We start from the raw sequence: 21,815 nt of genomic DNA, 5'->3' as shown, positions 1-21,815 counted from the left end.
CTTTGACTGTAAGATGGAGAGAGGGTAAGGGAAATTTCTGCATCTATAGATGTGAAAGATCCATTTTTCAGCCATGGGGCTACTCAGCTCAGAAGTACTGAAAGAAATTTGGGAAATGTCCAATTAATGGGCTAAGAACGCATGAACAGAAGAACATGATTCCTGATCTGTTGCATATGACAGAATCTTCTTTGAAGTAGGGCTATGTGACTTGGACACTGCCCACAACTACATTTTCCTATTGGAAAGCCACATTTTGTATTTAATTTTAAACATTTTACCTGGCTTGTTTCTATTACATATATATATTATTGTTACTTTTTTAAAATGAAAATTAAAAGCAATAGCCGCTTCTACACATTTATTTATGGAAATTTTCTCTGTGGTGCACAAGTTTCTCTCCTTCCCCAAAAACAGTTCCTATAACTAAATCCAAATGCAAGCTGCAGATTTCTATAACCACCCCTCCTCTGCCAAGCAGTGATTGCTTTGACCTTTTATATCATCTATAAATAGAGCTTAGTTGGCCCAAAACAATCTCCCATTTGTGATTTTCATGTAAGAATAATAAACATTAAAGCACATTGCCTTTAAATGTATGTTCTATGGGAAAATAGGGCATTTATTGGGAAGAACTGCATGTGTTTAAAAAAAAGCATGAGGTGAAACAAGTAGGTGGTCCTTAAGATGAGAGCACTGATAATTTTTGTCAATTTCTGCTAAATTGCTTAAAGTTCTAAATGAGATTAGAAAGTAAACTTTATTCATTGCGTATATACAGAACAGAAATAATACCTAGCAAATAGTTAATAATATTTAATATTAATATATATTTAAGTTTTTGTCAGGCTGTTAAAAAGAACTGCTCACTTACCTTTAACATTATTTTAAATATATTAACCAAACTCTGTTTCAAAGATTGGTGGCTCTTAATTTTGTTTGATGTTATATAGCTTATACAGTTTGAAAGTTTAAATTGTAAGAGGACTTAGAAATGAGTTTACAAATAAACAACTTGTTATGCACATTTTACCATTTTATGTATTCATTTCTTAATTCATGCCCTTTGCCATTTACTTTTCTTAAATTCCTAGTTATAGTCTTCCGTATGCCACCACCATCTCCAGATGGGCCCATAGATATTGACCTCCTCTGCCCAACGTGGCTATTGTCAACTGGGGCTTCCTTATAATGCTTTTTAATCAGATAGAGGTGGTATAGAGTGGGTTACCGGATTTAGCTACATCTGTGCCTTATTCAACATTTCCTGCTAGCAATAAAGATAATATTGGTCAGTTCTGACATATTTTGGCTGTTATGCCACAAGCACTTCCAAAGCCCAGGTTTACCACAATAATGCTCATGCTATTCTATGTTAGCTATTATCCTGATACTAATTTGTAAGGAATTGTTCTGTTGCCTGCATCTCACGAATTAGGAGGTATTGGCAGTGGACTGACACACCCTCAGAACGCTGTTATTTTCATAGCCCAAAATAACAGCAATGCCATGTCTGAAAGCAGAGAACGATAGACTGTTGCTTAGCAAAACACTCAAGTAGTGGTGATAAAAAGGAGCAATACTGGACTTTAACACTCAGTCAGAAATCCTTCTACTTTGTAGCTCCAGGCAAGCTTGTGGAAAAGAGGCAGGCGGTGATGGTAGTAGATTAGGCAGGTCGCTTAATCTTGAATTACTGCAATTTTGTTGTGGCACTGGAAGGTAGGAAGCTGTGCAGTAAGAATTATGTATCTTTCCCTAGCAGGAATGCCAAAGTATTCCACTCCTTTTTGACACCAGACTTGATTCCTTACTTCTAGTAATCTTAATTGTGTGCTTTTATATGTTTTCCTAGAGTTTGTTTAGGGTGGCAATCTTAGAAATGTCTGCACAGAATTCTGCCAAATGTTACAAATTATTTTCATTACTAAAATGAACTCACAAAATAATGAACCAGTGCTCTTCTGCCCTTAACTATAAACTGTGATTGCCTACCCATACATTTATAAACTGCAGATAATAGAGATTAATAAAGCTATGACCAATATGACTTATTTTATGCATGAACATTCTTTTCCCCTTAACATTTGATTTTTAAAAATCAACTAACCAGAAAGAACAAAGAAATATACAATGCATATTTGTTTTTAATAAAAGGAAATGTGAGTGCTCTTTTTCTTGAAAAATTATCAATCTGAATTTTCCATATTCAGCAAAAAGGAAATTGTCTAAAACTATTGTGATCCAGACTAATTTCTTCCATATCTTAAGGCATCTTATGTTCCCATAGCTGCTAAAAAGTCATTTTAGTTGGAACTGTCTGGCACTGAAATGTGAAAGAACATAAGATCCTCACAGATGTACACAAGTTCTGGAGCTGGGATTTTTCACACCTGTAATTCAACCTTTTACTGGTTAAGTATAAAAACGTGTATGTATTAGAGGAGCAAATAGGTTTTGAAATGTGTTACTGTTTATTCAGTCCCCAGCCAAAGACTCAACACTTTTACTCATGTCCAACACAACCCATGAGTATTGTTTTCTCAGTGCCTTTCCCACTCTTAACTTGTTCTCTTCTCCCATTTTAATTATTATTTGAAGAAAGATGGCAGCATTATTAATCTTTACAACAGACATTGTATCTAATTTCAGTACACTCAAAAGGAAATATTTGATGCACAAAGTGCCAGTCTAATATGTATCCAGCAGACTATTTTTATTATTATTTTACATGATAAAACCCTTAGATATGTTCTAAAGTCATGTTTGCTGGCATTTAAATATCCAGTTGTGTACAAACACTATTGTCACTATTGTCACTATTGGCTGCTGCCAAATTTGGCATGCTGACAGAATGGACAAAAGCACACTGCATTCATTCAGCTCAGAAATGTAAATGATCTAAATCCTTTTCTTTTCTCTTACAAGTCGTCCCCAACCTAAGTGGCCCCAGTCTCTAAGGGAAGCCTGTTAGTTCAAAAAGGAAGCCAATTCTTGGTCAGAAGAGAATCCAACTAGATGAAAAACTGATTGGACATGACAATCTTGGAATCGACACTGTATCTCTACAGCAGTTAGAAGACAAAAACAATCTGACAATTCAGTATGGTGGTGGAATCAGAAACCCAACTAAACCATTCCATCACAATTAATAAAAGAAAGGCTTTGGGCTAGGATTGCATCAGCTTTGTAGAGATGTCACTTTTATTATTTTAAAAAGAGGGTTTAAATAACACAAGAGGGTTCCTCCACTTGCTCCACCAAAAATATATTGGGCATGCATAATGAAAATAAACTTTGTGTACAGTTTTGAAAATAAGATGTGCTGATGTATGTATGTATGTATGTCTACTTATATATTTATTTTGCCAAACTTTCCTGGAGCCATATTATCTAAATTAGAAGATCTTTTCCATACAACCCTTGTGATTACCTCTTCCACAACTGTTTTGGGTGACTTACAATACTGATTGATTATGCCAATCAAATTATATCCTAGATCTTACCTCTGACTGATATTGTACTTCTGTATTTATTTAGTACCATCCACTTCTACTGAATTCCTAAAAAAAAAAAAACCCACCTAAATCTGAAATGTAGCTTTTCAACTCACAATCTGTTTTTATTTTGCATGATAGGAGGGAGAATATGATCTAGCAATCAGCTCAAGTCTTTGGTGCCTATAAATAATCTAGGAAATAGCAAAGGACAGTTAACAAAAGTAAGATTTATAAAGGAAAAATACACATTTTCAAATACATGAACAAGAAAATGCCAGTGTTGCTGCACAAGTAGTCTGGGCCAATGTGGCTTACAAAGAGCTTAGTAAAGATTTGAAAAAAAGACATACAGGAAAAGGAAAGAGTGCCAGATCACATAGGAAGAGTACAGGTAGGTAAGCCAGAACTGTAGGGGTGGTCTCAGAAAAGTAAAAGTTCAGAATGAGCAGAAGTTAGTGAAGGTTGCTAAAAATTATAAAAAGGAGTTTTGTGTTATGTTTTTTAAGATCTCTCCAAAATCGAAAGTGAAGAAAATAATCAGTATAGTTGCTCAGTGAAAAAAAAAATGCTAATGGGTAACAAATAAAAGAATTACCTCCTATTTTGGTTCAGTCCTTCTTAATAAAATTTGCTTTCCACCGGGAAATTGTAAAGGACAGGAGGAAGAGGCAGGATTGAACCTTAATATGATAGAAGCACAGTCAAAGAATATCTCTTTAGTTTGAATGAGCAATCTTCAGGACCAAATAAATTGCATCCTGTGGAACTGAAGGAAAGAGCCAGTAGTCTGGCTCAATTCTATTTATTACTTGTGAAAAATCCTGGAGAACTGTGACAGAAGTTGCAACCGCATTCAGAAAAACGCAATGGCCTGACTAAAACCTTTTGAGGTTTTAAAGTAAGTTTGGTTGCATAATTTATTTATTTGGTTTGGTTTATTCAATTTATATGGCTACCTGTCTCAAACAAGTGACTCTAGGTGGTTAACAACAATTAAAAAACAGCAGAAAACACCAAAAAATTCAAAATATCAATCAGCAGCTGTAATTGAAAAAACAAACAGAACTAACCATCAATAAAATCATTTCAATACAACTATTTCACAGGCTCCAATTGACCCTCTAACCCCCATGCTTGGGAACACAGTCACATCTTCCGGGCCTTGTGAAAGGCCAACGGGGTCAGGGCCAATCTGATCTTTTGGGGTGAGAGGGAGGATGAAGTTCCACAGGACAGGTGGTGCAGCAGAAAAGTCTTCCTGGGTCCCACTAGGTGACAGTCTTTAATGGACAGGATGTATAACATGCGTCTTCCGCTGCAATTTAATACAGAATACATAAACACTGAAATGATGTTGACACATCATTGGAACATATTTGGTTATATCCTTGCTTCAGGTACAGGGACTGTGATGGCAAAAGAGTTGTCACAGTTGAACAGCTTAGATTTCACATTTGTAGTGCACATTGAAACTAATCTACAGCAGCATTACTCAGCAGAAATTTAGATGATTTATTTTCTCCCCTGGACCTGCAGCTTGTTTGTTTCATGATTAACATAGATACAGATGTGTGATTCCTTTATTATTAAATAAAATAATAAAAGGCAAGCTATCAATTCTATTTCATAAACAAATGAAATCTTGTTTGATGGTGAAATACTCCTCGACAGGACAAGAGGTCGGAGCCTTATTACTGGTTCATTCATAGGCATTTTCCCAACACTAAAAATCCTTGCGCGATGGCAATCTTAAAATCTAAATTCTAAAATCTTTGTAAATAAAATCCAGAGGTCACAGGCTTTCAATAAATAACATCTGCAAAAAACTATATACACCTTGCTCTAATTGTGTTTGATAGTGCTAACTGCTCTCCTTGCAAGCTTTCTTAAACTGTAGTTGGCATACTTGTTTTATATCACTGATTATGTCTTATTTATTATTTTCAGGTTATATATCGAGCTCTGTCACCTCCAAACTCTGCTGATGACCCTTACAGTCCTAAAATTCAGGCACAGTTGAAAATCACCAATCTCCGAGTGCAGCTGCTGAAGCGACAATCCTGCCCATGTCACAGCAATGATCTGAATGCAAACCCACCGCAGCTAACTTACTACGCAATCTATGATTTTATTGTGAAGGGGAGCTGCTTTTGCAATGGCCATGCAGATCGCTGTGTGCCTGTTAAAGATTTTAGGCCTGTTAAAGCAGCAGGAGTCTTCCATGTGGTAAGTTTGTGTTGTCCAAATCTCGGAAGGACAGATCGTTCTTTCAAAATCCTGTGCTGAACTAGGTACCACTTTGTTGGAATGTTAGTTCTGTAAAGATACAAAATAGTTTCCAGATCAGTCCTCTGAAATATTGGATTTCCTAGAATAAGGATGAAGATAAGTAAGTGATTCCTTATTAGAAGGAGCCTATAGCAAATTGGGCCACTTCAAAATTAGTCTGTTATAACGATAATGTCAAAACAGACTATAAGTATGATATTAACAGCCAGTACTTTGGCAGACTCCTTCAGCTATTAGGATCTATAATACAAACATCAGAACAAGCTAGTGGTTTTGTTGACTTTATTTGTAGTGATAAGTACCCATGTCACAAATGCTTAGGAACTGTAGGATCCAGTGTGAGTAAGACTTTTAGTTTTTCATAATTCCTTGCTTTTCTTTGTAACTTCTGCTGTCCAAGAGTCATGTATTGCTTGGGAATGAAGGATACTTACGATTTCAGAATGTGTACAGTAAACACTAGCACTTGCATTCAGCCTTAGATCCTGATTCTATTTTACATATGTACACGTGATTCTATGTCACGTATCTATTAAATACCATTCCAGAAGGGACTGGGTGTCTTTGCTAGGGATGATAAATTGGAGCAGAAAAATATCAGACAAAAAAGTGCTTTTGTTGAATTTACAGCAAATTGGAATCATAGATTTTATATTATTCCCAATTGCTGTTTTAACAATATGAGCACATTGTTATACTAGAGTGAGGAGAGATCTAGGATATTTTATAATTCCAGTTTGCTCCAGTACAATAGAAATACCTATCCCAACATGAATCACACAAATTATTCCTCACTTCTCTGAAAAACCTCAAGGGTTTGTCTGGAAAATTTAAATATTTACATAACTTTAGTGACAAATACTATGGCTGTTATGGAACCTGAGATCACTTTGAAATAAGATTGGTTTGTTAATTCATCTCTGTAATAGACACTAATTACAGAGACTTGGCTCTCCATAGATGAGCCAGCTATAATGGCAGCTTTTACTTCTGCTAGCTTATGTTATCAGGTGCCTCATGATAAGGGAAGATGTAGAGATCTTGCTAGTATTGTTAATGGGAATATGTAGTGGGCTATTCCTAAATCTGTCCAGCAGAAGCTCAATTCCAAATCTTTCAAAGTGGCATCAAAAGCGTTTGAAAATCTATATGGGCTGCTTGCATTTAGCAGTCCCCTGGAACTCATTCCTTGTTTCAGATAGAATTCTTCTCCTGATTGAATGCTTTGCTGGAACTAGTTATGCCATTCCTTATTTCTGGAGGTTTTAGCACACCTGTGATCTTCTTTTTCCCAGAAGTTTCCCCCCCGCCCCAGTTGCTTAGGTTATTAATGATGTTCATTCTTTTCTCTTTATCTATGCGTCTGAAGGGTAGTGTACAGGATATGGTTATCATAAAAGGTCTGGAAGATTTTTTCTTTTCTTTTTTCTTTTTTGCTATACTGGACTGTAAGCTTTTAGACCATTTTCTAGTATACCACGTTTTTCAACTGCTGCCCCTTCTTCTTCTCCCTACTTCATATTAATCTGAGCTACATTTAGATAGGCACTATTTGAAGGGCTGGACAGTCTTGAGATATCCTTCTGTTGATGAATTAACATATATCTTCACCGTTACTAGAGATATAGTCAGTTATAAAAATGATGAAGAGCACCAGGCCCAGGACAGAACCCTGAGGTATCCCACTGCTTATCTCTCTTCATGTAAACATAGATTTATTTAGGACCACACACTGGATATGGTTGTTCAAACACTGCAAATCCACCTGGTAGTGGGATCATCCATCCCACATTGTTCTGTTTATCAAGGAGGGAGGCTATGGTCAACTTTATCAAATGCTTTATTGAAGTTTTGGTACACTGCTTCCACAGCATTCCTTTGATCTACTAAACTAGTCAATTTGTCAAAAAAACCAGTTTAATCTGCCTCAAACCCTTGTGGACTTCAAGTAATTGCCTTGTCTCTTCTAAGTATTTGCAAACTCACTGCTTGATGATCTTTTTTAGGATTTTTCCAGGTACTGAGGTCAAGCTGATTGGTCTGTAGTTTCCTGGGTTTACTTTTTTCCTTTTTAAAAAGATAGGAACCATGTTAGTTTTTCTGCAGTCTTCTGCCACTTCCTCTGTACTCCAAAAATTAGAGTTAGTGGTTCTGAGAACACATCTGCCATTCCTTTAATATCCTGGGATTTAATCCTTCCAGCCCCAGCAATTTCATTAAAAGCACCTAGATGTTCTCTCATCACTTCCTTGCCTGTTTTAACCTGCATTTCTCTTCTACCCCCATGGTGCACTTTCTGATAGGTTGGACTACTTTTTTTCTTTTGCTTAAAGAGAAATGCAAAGAAGGAATTAAGCAATTCAGTCTTGCCCCTTTTGTTCACCACCAACTTTCCATTTTTTCCAACCAGCAGTCTGACAATTTCCTTGACTTTATTCTGTTTCCATATATATCCAACAACCCTTTTTTGTTATTTTTTTTACATTCCTTGCAAGACTCAGCTGATTCTGAGCCTTTTAGAAGGGCTTTTTAGGACCTGACCACAGAGCTATGAAATTAGCTTCTTAATAATCTTTCAGACAACTTATTTTAAATATTTTAAAGGTTTTTTAAATACCACATTTATGTCAATCAGGGGATGTAGTCAAATACGTTGTCCACAGCTCGCACAATACTGTAACATCTCATTGTTAATCAGGCATGTAATATGTTGACATTTAAATATTACTGTTAATGGATTCTTTATTCTTTATTTAATTTAATTTTATTTATTTATTTATTTATTAAGTTTATATGGTTCTCTAACTGCATCTCACTCTGAGTGGCATGTAGGCCTTTATTTATACATACAATCATTTATATAGTGTTTAAGTTTACTTCACAGAACTCAAGGTGGATCTTTGTTTACTTCACAGAACTCAAGGTGGATCTTTGATATTATGACTTTAATTTTAGAATTGCCTGTTTGTTCCACACCTTGTTGAATGATGCCTTTTTGTTGTTATTTAATTGTAGCATGTGTTATCTAGATTTGGTACGATTATATCAGTAGTCATCAAAAGAACTTTCATTTAGAAGTACAGTACAATATGTGGTTGACAGATAAACAGTGTGATGTAAAAGCTTTACAGATAGATTGAACAATAACAACAAAAGAAAAGCTGCTAAAAAAACTGGAAGAAAAAGCTTTTTTTATTCTGGAATTACATTTCCATTTAAGCATTCTCACTGATCATTGTAATTATATGTGATAATTATATTTTTATATTTTTATTTTTACCCAAATAAAAAATGTAGCTAATCAAACTAGATTCAAAGTGGCTGCAAAACAGGTCATACAATACAAAAAGCTTTATTTTGTGTAGTCTCCTGATAGAAGATATTTATTGCTGTGGCATTTTGCCTTTCATTCTCTTGAAAAGAGTGTAGTGGAAGATTGATAGTTCAAAACCATTTCCTAAGGATGGTTGTCTGTTATTCTTTTGATATTGTTTCAGAAGGCTTTTACTTTTTCAGCATGCATTCCTATGACATCTATTAAAAACAAACCTCCCTGCAATTGTAAGTTAAAATCCAAGATATCTTCCAGTACAATTAAGAATAATCAAAAGGGGTGTAGAGAAGGCAACTTAGTCTACAGCTGATTAGTCACTCCTTTCTTGGTACAGTATATGCAGGAACATAAGTCATGAAGGATTTTCTTAAAAAACAACAACAGGCAATTTGAAAAGAACTAATTGAATATATTAATTCAAGAACAAAAAGGCAATGGAAGGAAACATGCCCTAGCAACTGTCTTCATGTGTGAAAATCAGTCACTCGTTTATCTTACATGGGTCAACTTTTGTAACAGTGTTTGCCTTGTATAGCATAATAAATGACATTACGAGAGAGCTGTCAAGCTAAGAAGAAAAGCAGTCTGTAAGTGAGGTAAAAGGGAAAGGCCTAGTGACAGAATGAAAAATAATGTGTGTGAAAAAGTATTCTGGTTAAATGAACTTGCTTGTGTTGATTCACAAAATAATGAAACAGCCTGGGAAATGTGTCTGTTTAGCAATGCCTTATAAAATTTCAAATGGCAATATTTCGATCAGTGTTCACCTGGTATCTTCCAGAAATGTTGGGATTCAGCTCTCAGTACTTGTTGCTGGCATGCCTTCATGAATATGGTATCACCTATGATGTACTACATGGGATACTGGCTTCTCCATATCACTAAGTATAAATGCTGTAGATGTGATTTTTCATTTTTACCAAAGGAAATGTTTACATTCCAAAACTACAGATCTTAGCTGGCAAGCATGCAAAATATATGTACATACTGTAAGAATTAGGAGCTTCAAGTCTCTGCAAACAAACACTCTGTTTTTTGAAGCTGGAAACAGAACCTACTGCTTTGAATGCCTCCCATGCATTCTACTTCCATTAATCTGTATAGGACACTGGCTCCAATGTGTATATCACATCATCAGTGAAAATATGGAATTACTCCATGTGAATGATGAATCAAATTCAACTGAATAGACAAATCTCCTGTTTAAGTCTCCTAAGCCAGTGTTCCTCAATCTTGACAACTTTAAGGTGTGTGGACTTCAATTCCCAGAATTCCCCAGCCAGCATGGCAGGCTGGGGAATTCTGGGAGTTGAAGTCCATACATCTTAAAGTTGCCAAGGTTGAGGAACACTGTCCTAAGCCATATAGTTGACATGTGGGCATAATAGCACTGGAGTATTAAGTCCACTTGCTGTTATGTACCCTTGACATAGTATTCAAGAAAATTAGAATAATGTTGCATTATAGCATGATAAGACTATTTTATAACATGGTCTTCATAGATGTCCTTCTAATGAATTCTTGCCCACCACAATCAAGGATATCTTGAAGGATGTGGAATAATCTTGAACAATACGTATTTTCTGATGAAAATATTTTTGACTGCAATACTTTCCCTAGCTTCATCCTCCATAGATTGCATTTTCCTTTTCTAGCTTGACTCTACAACACACATGATACACAGAGCAAAGTGTGTAAAGCAGATGGCCATTCTTGTTTACTACTTTGGAACCAAAATAAAACTAAAGCCACAAAGTTCTCTACTGAGAAAAATAATTTAGAAAGGAACAAGCAAGTATTTTAATAGAAGGCAACTATAATGGGTATCATTTTAGATGCATTAGCTTGTATAACATATGTATATCTTACTTTTCAATAGGATTCAAAAATAGAAACCAGTCATTCCAAGATTACAGTATTAAACAAATGCAGCATTTCGCTTCTTCTCTACAGGGTGTTTGTGATGCTTAAATGGTACTTTGTATTAGAAAGATGCATTTCATTTTAGGCAGCATTTTCTTTAACATTATGGCTAATATGTTGAAAAGATTGCCAAGCATTTAATGAATGATTGGGATATGAATAATGGTCAGTATCACTGCAACCCTGTCTTCCTTCTCCAATTATTCATGTTGTTTTCCCATGCTTTACAATTTACCTACTGTGTGAGCTGTAGCAGCGTCTTCCTACCCTTAGTTTCCCACAGTCTATGCATCTGCTTAATCCTATGAAAAAACATACAGCCCACTGGTTGTACAGGAAACACCATTAAGATTATTAAATCCTCTTAAAACTAGAGGGAGTTACATGCAGTGAAATTCATGGTAGGGGAGTGCATTGATTATCATCTGGATAAGCTCTCAGTCATCAATTTTCAAAAAGGAATTATTTAGTTACAAAGGGCTATTCTGTTGCCTTAGAGTAGCACATACACTGTGAAATTCTGTAATGGATGTATCTGAATGTTTAAATTTCTACACCTGCTGTTGCAGACATAGTGGTTATGATTGTTTTCCATTGTTAGGTCCATGGGAGGTGCATTTGCAAACATAATACTGCAGGAACTCATTGTCAGTATTGTGCTCCTCTTTTCAATGACCAGCCCTGGCATGCTGCAAATGGCCAAACAGGAGCTCCAAATAGATGCAAATGTAAGTACAAGACCAAACTTCATGGAGGCACTTATAGGCTGTTGTGTATAAACAGAGTTCCCTTCTGCAAATGACAGTATAAAATAATTTAGCAAGGCAAAACTAAAACTACCATCTGCATCCTTTTAAATAATGTCTTAGTTTACAAAGATAAGAAGAGACATTTACTGAGAAGGTACTATTTTAAGTTTCCTTAACCTGGCGCCCTTGAAATATCTTGGATTTCAACTTTCCTAATCTCAAATGGATCATGTTAGCTAAGAATTAGAATCATAGTGCTATAGAAAATATTATTTGGAAAGGACCTTATCTAGTTCCGCCCATTGCTCAGTGAAGGGATCCCATTTGAAAATCCTCAGCAAGGAAAAGCCCACTGCTTTAAAGAATATTCCAGTCCTCAACAAATTATTTAGTACACATGGAGAGCACCAGATTGAAGAAAGTTATATTGTTTGGTCTATTGAAAAGTCAAGAAACTGTTATTTATATTTTCCCACAGCATCTAAATAAAATGTTCTGAAAAATAAACTTCTGAAAACTGGAAGATTTCCAGTCTTCATTTAAAATACATATACACAGAAATAAACATTAATTACAGTGATTCTAAATATATGCCAAGAAAACTGATCCTTGAAATTTGTTTAAATTTAACATTTTGAACTGATATTGAAATCTTTTACTGTTTTTTCTTGCTTTCAGAATATTTTGTTGGAAATATTTAAATAAAAATGATATCTGTCTATTCATCCAACCATCCATACAAATAAAATTGTAATTTTAGCAGTTTCATATTTGACAAGCTAGATATACTGGAAAAACTAGACAGTATTATAATCTGCCCATTTTACAAATACATATATTCTAATACTATTTGCTTTTAATATTGACATATACCATGTTGTATACTCATTTTTCTTTAAAAGCAGCAAAATCCTTATTTTCTTTCTCTTCCACCCTCCTCAATCTTGGGTATGTTTCAGCTTGTAAATGCAACAGACATTCTGACACTTGTCACTTTGATATGGACACATGGCTGGCATCAGGGAATCAAAGTGGGGGCATTTGTGACAACTGTCAACACAACACTGAAGGGCAGCACTGTGAACGTTGCAAGCCAGGTTATTATCGAGATCTTAGAAAGCCTTTTTCTGCTCCAGACACCTGCAAATGTAAGCCAATACTAATTTTGCAAGCTTCCAACATTTGGGGAATTTTTAATTAATATGTCATGGTTTTATCTTGTATTTAGGTTTCTTTTATGCATGCATATCAGAGAATTGTATTACATTATACTTTTGGTGGTTTAAAAAAAAAAGTTTACAACTATCAGGTACTACAGAGGAATCAGAGGAAACAGTCCATTTCTTGCTACAGTTTAGGATGGAACTCAAAATATACTTATTTTCCAAGATGTTTAATGCCAATAGCTTTTAGCTTTTTAAAATAAATACCGCACAATATCCATACAACATAGAGTTGGAACAAGGGACCTGAGTTTTAATCCATTCTCAACTACATTTCTGCTCAACCATGAATTTATCTGCCTCAACCCAGGTAAATAGAGTGGTGAGAATTATTTATATAATTTAGAGCTTCCCATTTAGAGGGATAATGTGATATACATGAAGATGAGGACGATGTTTATGAGAACTGTGCAGTGCTTTGGATTCAGTTTAGAAGAGTAGCTTAGAAAGGACAGTGAACACAACTTCTGCCTGCAACTCACTGAAGCAGCTCTATTTGGTTCCTTGAAGTAGCTACACAATCCTGAAAAATTACACAGCTGCTGTAATAAATTTCAGATAGATGCTTTATTCACATTCCTATGTGTTCCAAAATATTTTTTCAAATCAAACCTATAGCATTACACAGCCTTCATGTTTATAAATCTATTGTTTCCATTAGAATTTCTGCCCTTAGTTAACTATGAGCAAAGCTTTAAATGAGAAATGCTAAAACTGACTAAAAAATGCTAGCCCATGTTTAATCTTTAATTTACAGAATTAACAGTAGGTAAAGTTCATCAAACTCAACCAGCAGCTATAAACAACTAGAATGAAAAGTTTTTAAATCTTATCAACATGTGAAGATGTACAGGTCAAATGATTAGTGGATATTTTAATAACATAATTAAAATTATTAAAACTGGGCAACACATTTTTTCACATTTCATTCTTAAAAGCACAGCAAAACAGCCATGAACACTTTTAATAAAAGTGAGGATTACACTTCCCCAAAATGTTTTTTCCCAAAAGTCAATAAATATAATACAGCAAGAACATAAAATAATTGTGTACATGTCTACTCAGAAATTGGTTCAGCTGAATTCAGTTATCTCAGTCCCCAGTTAAACAGAGATATGATTACAGATTCTGGTAGTATTTAGTTCTTTTATATTTTTTATCAAAGTTTGCCAAATGTAATTCATAGAACAAATACAAATAGGTAACATTTGGTTTTTGTTGTATACTTGCATTTCATAAATGTTAACAAAATGGTAGACATCAAATAATATAAAAACCATAAACTATAGAAACAACATTAAAATGAACTGTTAGCAATTCATCAAATTAAAATGATGAATTTGCTCTTTTCAAAATATTTAGAGCATTCAAGAGTTTTGAGACTGATGCCAAAAAAAGGTCTAAATAATAATATGTAAGGTTATAGCCAAATCAGAAATGATGGAATCAAAGACATGTTTAAAGGATGGAGTTCCAGTTTAGTAGAAAAAGAGATACCAATGTAATGAGCAGAGATATTAAAGGAATGGGCAGGGTAATGGCTGATGTTTATCTACACACTGACCTTTTCCTCAAGTGCTTGTTTCTAGTGTTACGGACAAACTAGATTCTGTTACATGAGCTCAGCTTAGAATAAAGCCCATGTTATAACTGGTATACCATGTGTGCAGGATGCATGTCTTCTTGAACCTGATGTCCCCTCTTTCTGTATGGTTGGGACTGAAATGTACACATTTAGTTAATTTAACCAGTTTTGCTTCATATTTAGTTGTAAGCTCTCGTATACTAAAGAAGAGATGGGGAGAGGCATAGCTTTTAGGAGAAAGTTTAAGAGGAAAATTTGGAAGATTCTAGATTAATATTTCCGCCGTTTTGAATTCAGAAGTAAAAAAACCAAAAGGAAGAATTCTAAACTCAGGCAAGACAAAGAAAGCTGCCATTTCTATTGAATCTGAAGAGCAGTCCCTCATATGCATGTTCTGATATTGCAGTGTGCTCTTGCAACCCCATTGGATCAGCGGTGCTTCCTTTTAGCAACAGCACTTTCTGTGACCCCAGCAATGGTGATTGTCCCTGCAAACCTGGAGTGGCTGGTCCTCAGTGTGATAGGTGTATGGTAGGATACTGGGGTTTTGGATATTATGGCTGTCGACCATGTGATTGTGCAGGAAGCTGTGACTCCATCAATGGAGACTGCATCAACAGGTGAGTAGAAAAACTGAACAAGTTGGCTAATCATAATGGGGACAGGGAATTTACCTGTAATAATCATGTGTCTGAAGTAGAGGTCACAAAAGAGCAGAAATTTACAAATACATTCATATCAATGTTGCTTTGTTTTTATAGTAACAACTCATATTTATTTCATTCCTACTATTTTATGAATGAAAATAAAAGAAGCATAGTACTTACTTGATTGCAAGATATACACATACAAAACTAATATCATGACTTCCCTTTCTGCTATTTACCTTGGAACCATTAAGATTTGAAAATAAGCTGAATGTATCAAACTTTACTTGGAATCACTGACCTAAAAGGTAGTATCAATGGACGCATGGCACTTTCTCCAGCTGGATACTGTACTTCCCCAGATGTGTTTGGATTACAAACATCATAATTCTTAGCTAGCCAAAACCTATGGGAGTTGTAATACCAATATCTATGAAGAATGTCAGATTAGGGAAGGTTGAGTCGTGATAAACCTCTTGAGGTTCTGCTTGGCACTGCTGGAAATGTTATCCAAACAAATTTGTTCTGTAAGGGCAATTAATGTTCCTTTTCATGCTTATATTCAAAAGGTTTGACATATGAACACTTAACATTATTTTTTAATTTACTTCTGATTCCCTAAATTTTATGAAAACAGTTTTCTATAATAACTATGAGCTGACTTCATAAGCAATATTTCACATTATTTCTTTGATTTTAGCAATGCACACATAGACCGGTACCATGAAATCCCTGGTCTCTATTCTGCACATAACAAGAGTGAAGTAGCATGGGAATGGGAGGATGAACAAGGATACTCTGCCCTTCGACATTCAGGTAAGAATGTGTCCTCAGGCCTGCTAGCCATCTCACTAAGAAGATACTCTTACTGATGAATAAATAGTGAAAAGTTGATTTTGAGAAGTGGTGGGGAAAGCATCAGAAGGTTACAGATTAGTAAATGAAACAAGATCTCATCTGGAACCACCTAAAAACAATTGTTCTGTTTTTATTCTTGTGAAATGGTTTTCATTGCACATATTTCTAGGCCTATGTTTCAAAAAGCCAGAAAGTTAAGAATAAACTGAGCAAGAATTAGATCATGGGTGGACAAATACTGCTTTTTGACACATTCCCTTCTTGGCCTGGATGTACTGTCTGTAATCATTGTTTCTGCAATGAACTTTAACTGTGTGCTAAAACCCAAGTTCTTATGCAAATAAGTAGTAAGTAACTAGTTTAGCTAGGCTTACATTATTGATTTTAATTAGACATTTATATGTATCAGTGTTCTTCTTTTCCCTTTGTCCCCAAATCAATTCTTTTTAAAGATTTGGCTTGGTTTAAAAAAAAAAGTATCTCATTAAAACCATCACGTGAAGGATTGTGTAAGCTATCCCTTGTGATTTCACATTGGCAAAAGATTTGTTAAAGTCAGTTTTGCTGGATTGGCAGGAATATCCAAAGCACTTTTCTTTTTACATTTTTTCTAATACACAGCTGATGGAAGGAATTGTTGTTAGAATGACTAAGAACACCACACAGAAAGTCTAGGAAATGTCAGAAGATTTCGTCTGAATTAGCCTATTATAAGTTTCTTTTCCTGAGGAAACTTTGGAAGAATGAGTCTGGCAGTTTAGTTTTAAATTAACTCCCCCCCCCCCCGCCCAGTCTGCATGAATTGTTGGTAGTGGTAGGATATATTCTGAAGCTTTCACTTTCTTTTATGAAGCAAACAAACAAGAAACACTTGAAACCTGAGGAGAGAGGCACAAGAACTTAAGAAAAGCCCTGCTGGATCAGGCCAGGCCTATCTTATTTCAACATTTTGTTTCTCATAGCAGTCATCCAGATGCCTCTGGGGCACTTGCAAGCAGGAGATGGAGACCTACCCTCTCCCACAGTCTTTCCCCTGCAACTGGTATTTGGAGGCATGCTGCCCCAAATCTGGGGTAACTTTGAGTCTTCAGGACTAATAACTCTTGATAGACTTCCTCCAATCCCCTTTTAAAGCCATTCAGATTGGCGGTAATTCCACAGGTTTATGGTTGCTGTGTGGAAAAGGGCTTCCTTTTGTCTGTTTTAAATCTTTCCAGTCAGCTTCATTGGATGGCTTCTGATCCTACTCTTTTGAGAGAGGGAAAATAACTTCTACCTGGTTTCTCCATGCTGTGCATACTTTTATACATGTGGCCATATCTCCCCTTAGTCCCCTGTTGGCTTTCTACCTTCATATTAGTTATGGTTGGCATGGTGGTATTCTTTAGGAACTGTTTGAGCTATATTATTCTCTTATATGGCTTGGAACCCTGGCTTTGTCATCCGTAGCTAAATTCACCTTGATGCTTAGTCTCTAGAGATGGGCTGACAGTGTGTTCCTTCCCTGCGGTCCTCCCTTGCTAAACTCCCTGTTCCAATTTGCCTTCTGTTTGCTTGCTCTGGTTGCAAACTTTTTCCAAAGAGTGCTGGCTTGGACTAGGATGAGCTATTGATTGAGAAGTGATCCATCTACAAGTTAATCACTTGATCAGCTGCAGATAAAAAATTTGTGAATATCCTTAGAAATTCTATAGATTCACTCCCAAATGATCAGATCTAACAATCTGGAGGGGAATTTTTTCAAAATCAAGAGATGTCATGCCAAATATAACATTTTTTCAAATATAACATTTTAACAAATACATTATAACATTTGTACTTAATGCTTGCTTCAGATTGAAAAAGAAATGAATAAATGGGACTAAAATGTCTATTTTTAGACATTTATTTACATAAGTTTAAATAGCAACATTTATTTTTTTCTCTTTTTAATATATGTACAGCTACTGCTTTCCAACTTATATCAAATATATTTAACATGACTGACTCTTTTAACATTTGAACAGTAGTGATCCCTTTGGAAATTGCAAGTCGTATTAATTTATCAATTCAAAACCTTCCTGACATATTTAGAAACTGAAAGACAGAACTCCTTTCAGCTGATTGAGAAATGCATGGTATATATAGCAGGACTGTGTTTACCAGTTTTACACATATTGACATGAAGTTTGAAAGAGGCCCTGCAGGTGGAGTTGCATGTACATATGTGCCAAAAACCTTGCCAGGCATTTAGGGACCTTGACTGATCAAACAGAACGTTGTATGCACTATACAGTCCTCAAAAGGAATCTTTCAGATAAGCAAGTGTGATGTCTTTCCTCCCAGAGGATCATCTAACTTCTCAAAACACATAGAAAGTGAAATTATTTCCAGTAATCCAGTGCATAGCTAGGATTTCAGAAACATTAATCCCAAAATTAACTTTCCTCAAAACCCTCCCCATTTGTAGTATTTAAAATTCCAGTGAGCTTCATCAACTATGCTGAGCAATTCCAGACTTGCAGTCTTTAGTGTCTTACTATTGCCATGATCCGCAAACAATATTTCATGCAGAAATAATCAATTTCTTGAAAGAAATATATTCTTCTGAACTATAACACATTAAGTATTCTATTCCTTCCAAGTTCAATTAAGGGAATATGGACAACTGTATCATTCATCTGGTGACTGTAATATGAAGTAATAGCAATTAGAAGAGTTCATCAAATGGTGATTCATAGTAACAGATGTTTTGGTGTTTCCATAGGAAAGTGTGAATGTAAAGACCAAGTACTACAAAATTTTAAGATCTTCTGTGCCATGAAATATACATATGGTGAGTTAAAATTCATATGAATGAATATACACATACACATATGTTTCATATATATATATATATATATATATATATATATATATAATCATTTTCTAATTAATAGAAACTTAATCAAAACTGCTCTAATTGGAAGAATAAGGAATAGATGATGCCACATGCCTGAATGCAGAATTTTCAAAGCCTTGGTACTAGTTCACTGAACTTATTATATAGCCAGAAAATAAGGACTGTAAAGGTGCAGTCTGAGACCCTAGAGTTTCAGTGTTGGAAACTCTTCCCACATTAGAATGTTACAGTGGTAGGATGTTCAAGGGCTGCCCTACCCACATCCATTTGGAAAATAATCCACTTGGAAAATAATTCAGTCTCTCTTGTGTTAATCTGGGGGTGGCTCATCCTGTCTGAAACCTGATTCTGGAGCATAATCTGGAAAAACTAGAGCTCCACTCTTCCAATATTTAGAACAGAAAAAAAATCTTTTAACTGTGTGATTAGCTTTATGCAGCAGAATATGCATGGAGAAGCAAATGTAAATAGAGCAATTCACAGAATTTCTAGGAAATGGTAAAGAAAGAGAAACTTTATTAGAAAATTAGGTAGAAATCCTGAATGCCTGATCTACCTGAATTTTAGCTAAAGAATTAAAGGTCATGTGATTTGCTAGACAACATGGAGCCTGGATGGTATTTGCTCCATGAACAAGGAATAACAATCCCAAAAAATCAGTCCAACCAGTTAGAGGCATGCTAAGTTATGTCAAAGGGGGAATGTGAAGGAGTCATCAAAGAAGGAATCCCTACACTTACATAAATTCCAGCTGTTCTCCTGGTGGCCAACAGATTGAGAAGGTTCAGTGAAGCAATATATGCAGAATTGAATCTCCCAACACTCTTTCTGTATTATGCACCTATTCATGACTTTTATTACTTTATGTAGGTTCTGGAATTGGTCTCTGGGTAGTGGTTTAAAAAGAACATCTGCTACCATTTCTTCTGTCAGACAGCACTTCATTTCAACAGGCCCTTTGTGTTGCACTTTATTTATTTATTGACATATTTATTTACAATATTTGCAACCCATCCTAATGCTAATGGACTTGGGGCAGGGAAAAATAAAGCCAATAATGTAAAAATGCAATACATCAATAGTAAATGTAATATGGAAGTTTCATTGTAATCCTATCCATATTTTGATGAGTATTCTTTGGCAACTAGCTGGCTTCATATTATTTGATATCCTCTTCTGCATCTCATTTGATGGTGAAAAACTTTTTATGTCTAATGATCTTTCTCCCTTGAGCTAACTCTTCTTTCTTGCCTTGTACTCATTTTTGTGCTTCAGCATCTAGCATTCCCTTAGTATCCTGCTTTAAGGAGGTCTCTAGTGTCTCTTCCTTTCTGGCTAAAAGAAAACATCTTTTGGGTGGCACCTTTTTATTGTGTCTGCTTGAGCATCTTCTCTCTGGCCATCCATTTCCTGAAGATCAGAGTTTCTTATGGCAGCAGCTGCATGATAACTGTTTGTTGAGGTTCTGCACTAATTCTTCTCCTGGTGGGATGTCTGAATTCATTTATGATATCTAACCCATTAATATTTGGCTTTTATCTTTCCATATTATATAATTTAATTTTGGCAGATCAATGATTCTTTATCCTTTGCAGCCCAGCTCATTAACTGGCTAGTTAATATGCTGTCATATTAATTATGCAATATAGTTTTATTACTTTGGGAACTTCAGCATACACTTTAGCTACAAACACTCTCATGTGCTTAACATTTAGTTTAGATCCACAACACAATTCATATGGTGCTGCTTCTCTGTCTTTAGTGAGCAATCTGTTTGGCAAGTCAGTCGGTTATGCCTGATTCCCCCAATGTTTGCTTGGTAGTCTAACATCAAGAAGCATGCTTCTTATAATTTCCAAAAGTGTTTCACTCTTTCTTTCTGCCACACCATTTTGTTCTAGGGATATATAGCGTTGTTTTCTTATGCTTAATGCTTTGTTCCTTTAAGCCCTGTTCATGTCCTTTGCATTGGATGCCCAATTATTATCAGCATTTTCCATGATAATCAATACAGAGTCTTGGGCTTTCTTCCAAATGTTTTGTTCATCTGTCCACATACATTTTGAGCATTTGTAACACATCACTTTTTTTTAGATGGGAAATGAATACATATTTTGGAAAATTATTTGTAGTTGTCAGAGGGGGAAAAAACCTTCCAGGCTTCTTTGTAGGAAAGGCCCCACAAAACTCACTGTAGTTTAAATCTAGAGATTTCTTGGACTGTTTTTCTGTGATAGCAAATAGGTGGCTGTAGTTGCATTTGTTTTAATGCAGTAAATATATTCAAATTCTGAGTTATAAGATTAAATAACCAAACTCTTTATTAAGAATTGCCTTCACTAGCCATTAAATTTATTCATCACTTCTGGGGCCAAATTTATAAAGCCACAATCCCATACAGTTGTTATGGGGACACTCCTTTTGCAGTATTTGTTCTGTCATACAGTCTGTTTAATAGAAATCTTCCTTCTATAACTTTCCCCTTCATGATAAGGTCCTTGTCTTTAAAAACAAAAGTATCTTGCATCCTCTCTTTGTAGCTTTCTTTTTGCTTATAATTTTATTTTATAATCAGAAGACGCAGGAAGCTTCTGGATTGCAAAATGCAGGTTTCTCTTTCCCATAGCTAACAGTTCCTTTGCACTCAGGCTGAATGCAGCAAAATGAAACTTTCCAATTCATGTCCACTGTATGACTGAACAATTACATAAATTGTTTAAAAATGTGGAAAACTTTTATGGTGCACATTTAATCATGTGAGTCTAAAGCAATATAAATTAATAACAAGTTTACCTCACCTGTTGTTTCTAAGCACTAGGCTGTTTG

General features: G+C 35.3%; 1 protein-coding gene and 1 long non-coding RNA gene across 4 annotated transcripts in view; one reads left to right on the top strand and one right to left on the bottom strand.

The window, feature by feature from the left end:
- Positions 1–21,815, bottom strand: part of LOC148215934 (uncharacterized) — a 62,482-nt gene that overhangs the window by 10,919 nt on the left and 29,748 nt on the right. The window lies entirely within an intron of this gene.
- The window catches only part of NTN4 (netrin 4), a 50,648-nt gene that overhangs the window by 15,762 nt on the left and 13,071 nt on the right, over positions 1–21,815 (top strand). For 2 of the 3 annotated variants that reach the window (XM_007424625.4, XM_025164370.2), the window contains exons 3-8: positions 5,448–5,726; positions 11,648–11,774; positions 12,755–12,943; positions 15,010–15,223; positions 15,951–16,066; positions 18,855–18,923. In XM_007424625.4, coding sequence (XP_007424687.1) covers positions 5,448–5,726; positions 11,648–11,774; positions 12,755–12,943; positions 15,010–15,223; positions 15,951–16,066; positions 18,855–18,923 — 994 coding nt within the window. The remainder of the gene's footprint in view (positions 1–5,447; positions 5,727–11,647; positions 11,775–12,754; positions 12,944–15,009; positions 15,224–15,950; positions 16,067–18,854; positions 18,924–21,815) is intronic. The other variant, XM_088141899.1, reaches the window with a different exon arrangement.

This window comes from Python bivittatus, unplaced genomic scaffold (assembly GCF_059951505.1).
Source record: "Python bivittatus isolate LINGU-HERP-01145 unplaced genomic scaffold, Pbiv_v1 ctg000330_np1212, whole genome shotgun sequence".
Lineage (NCBI taxonomy): Eukaryota > Metazoa > Chordata > Lepidosauria > Squamata > Pythonidae > Python > Python bivittatus.
This window is presented reverse-complemented; position numbering and strand designations above follow the sequence as displayed.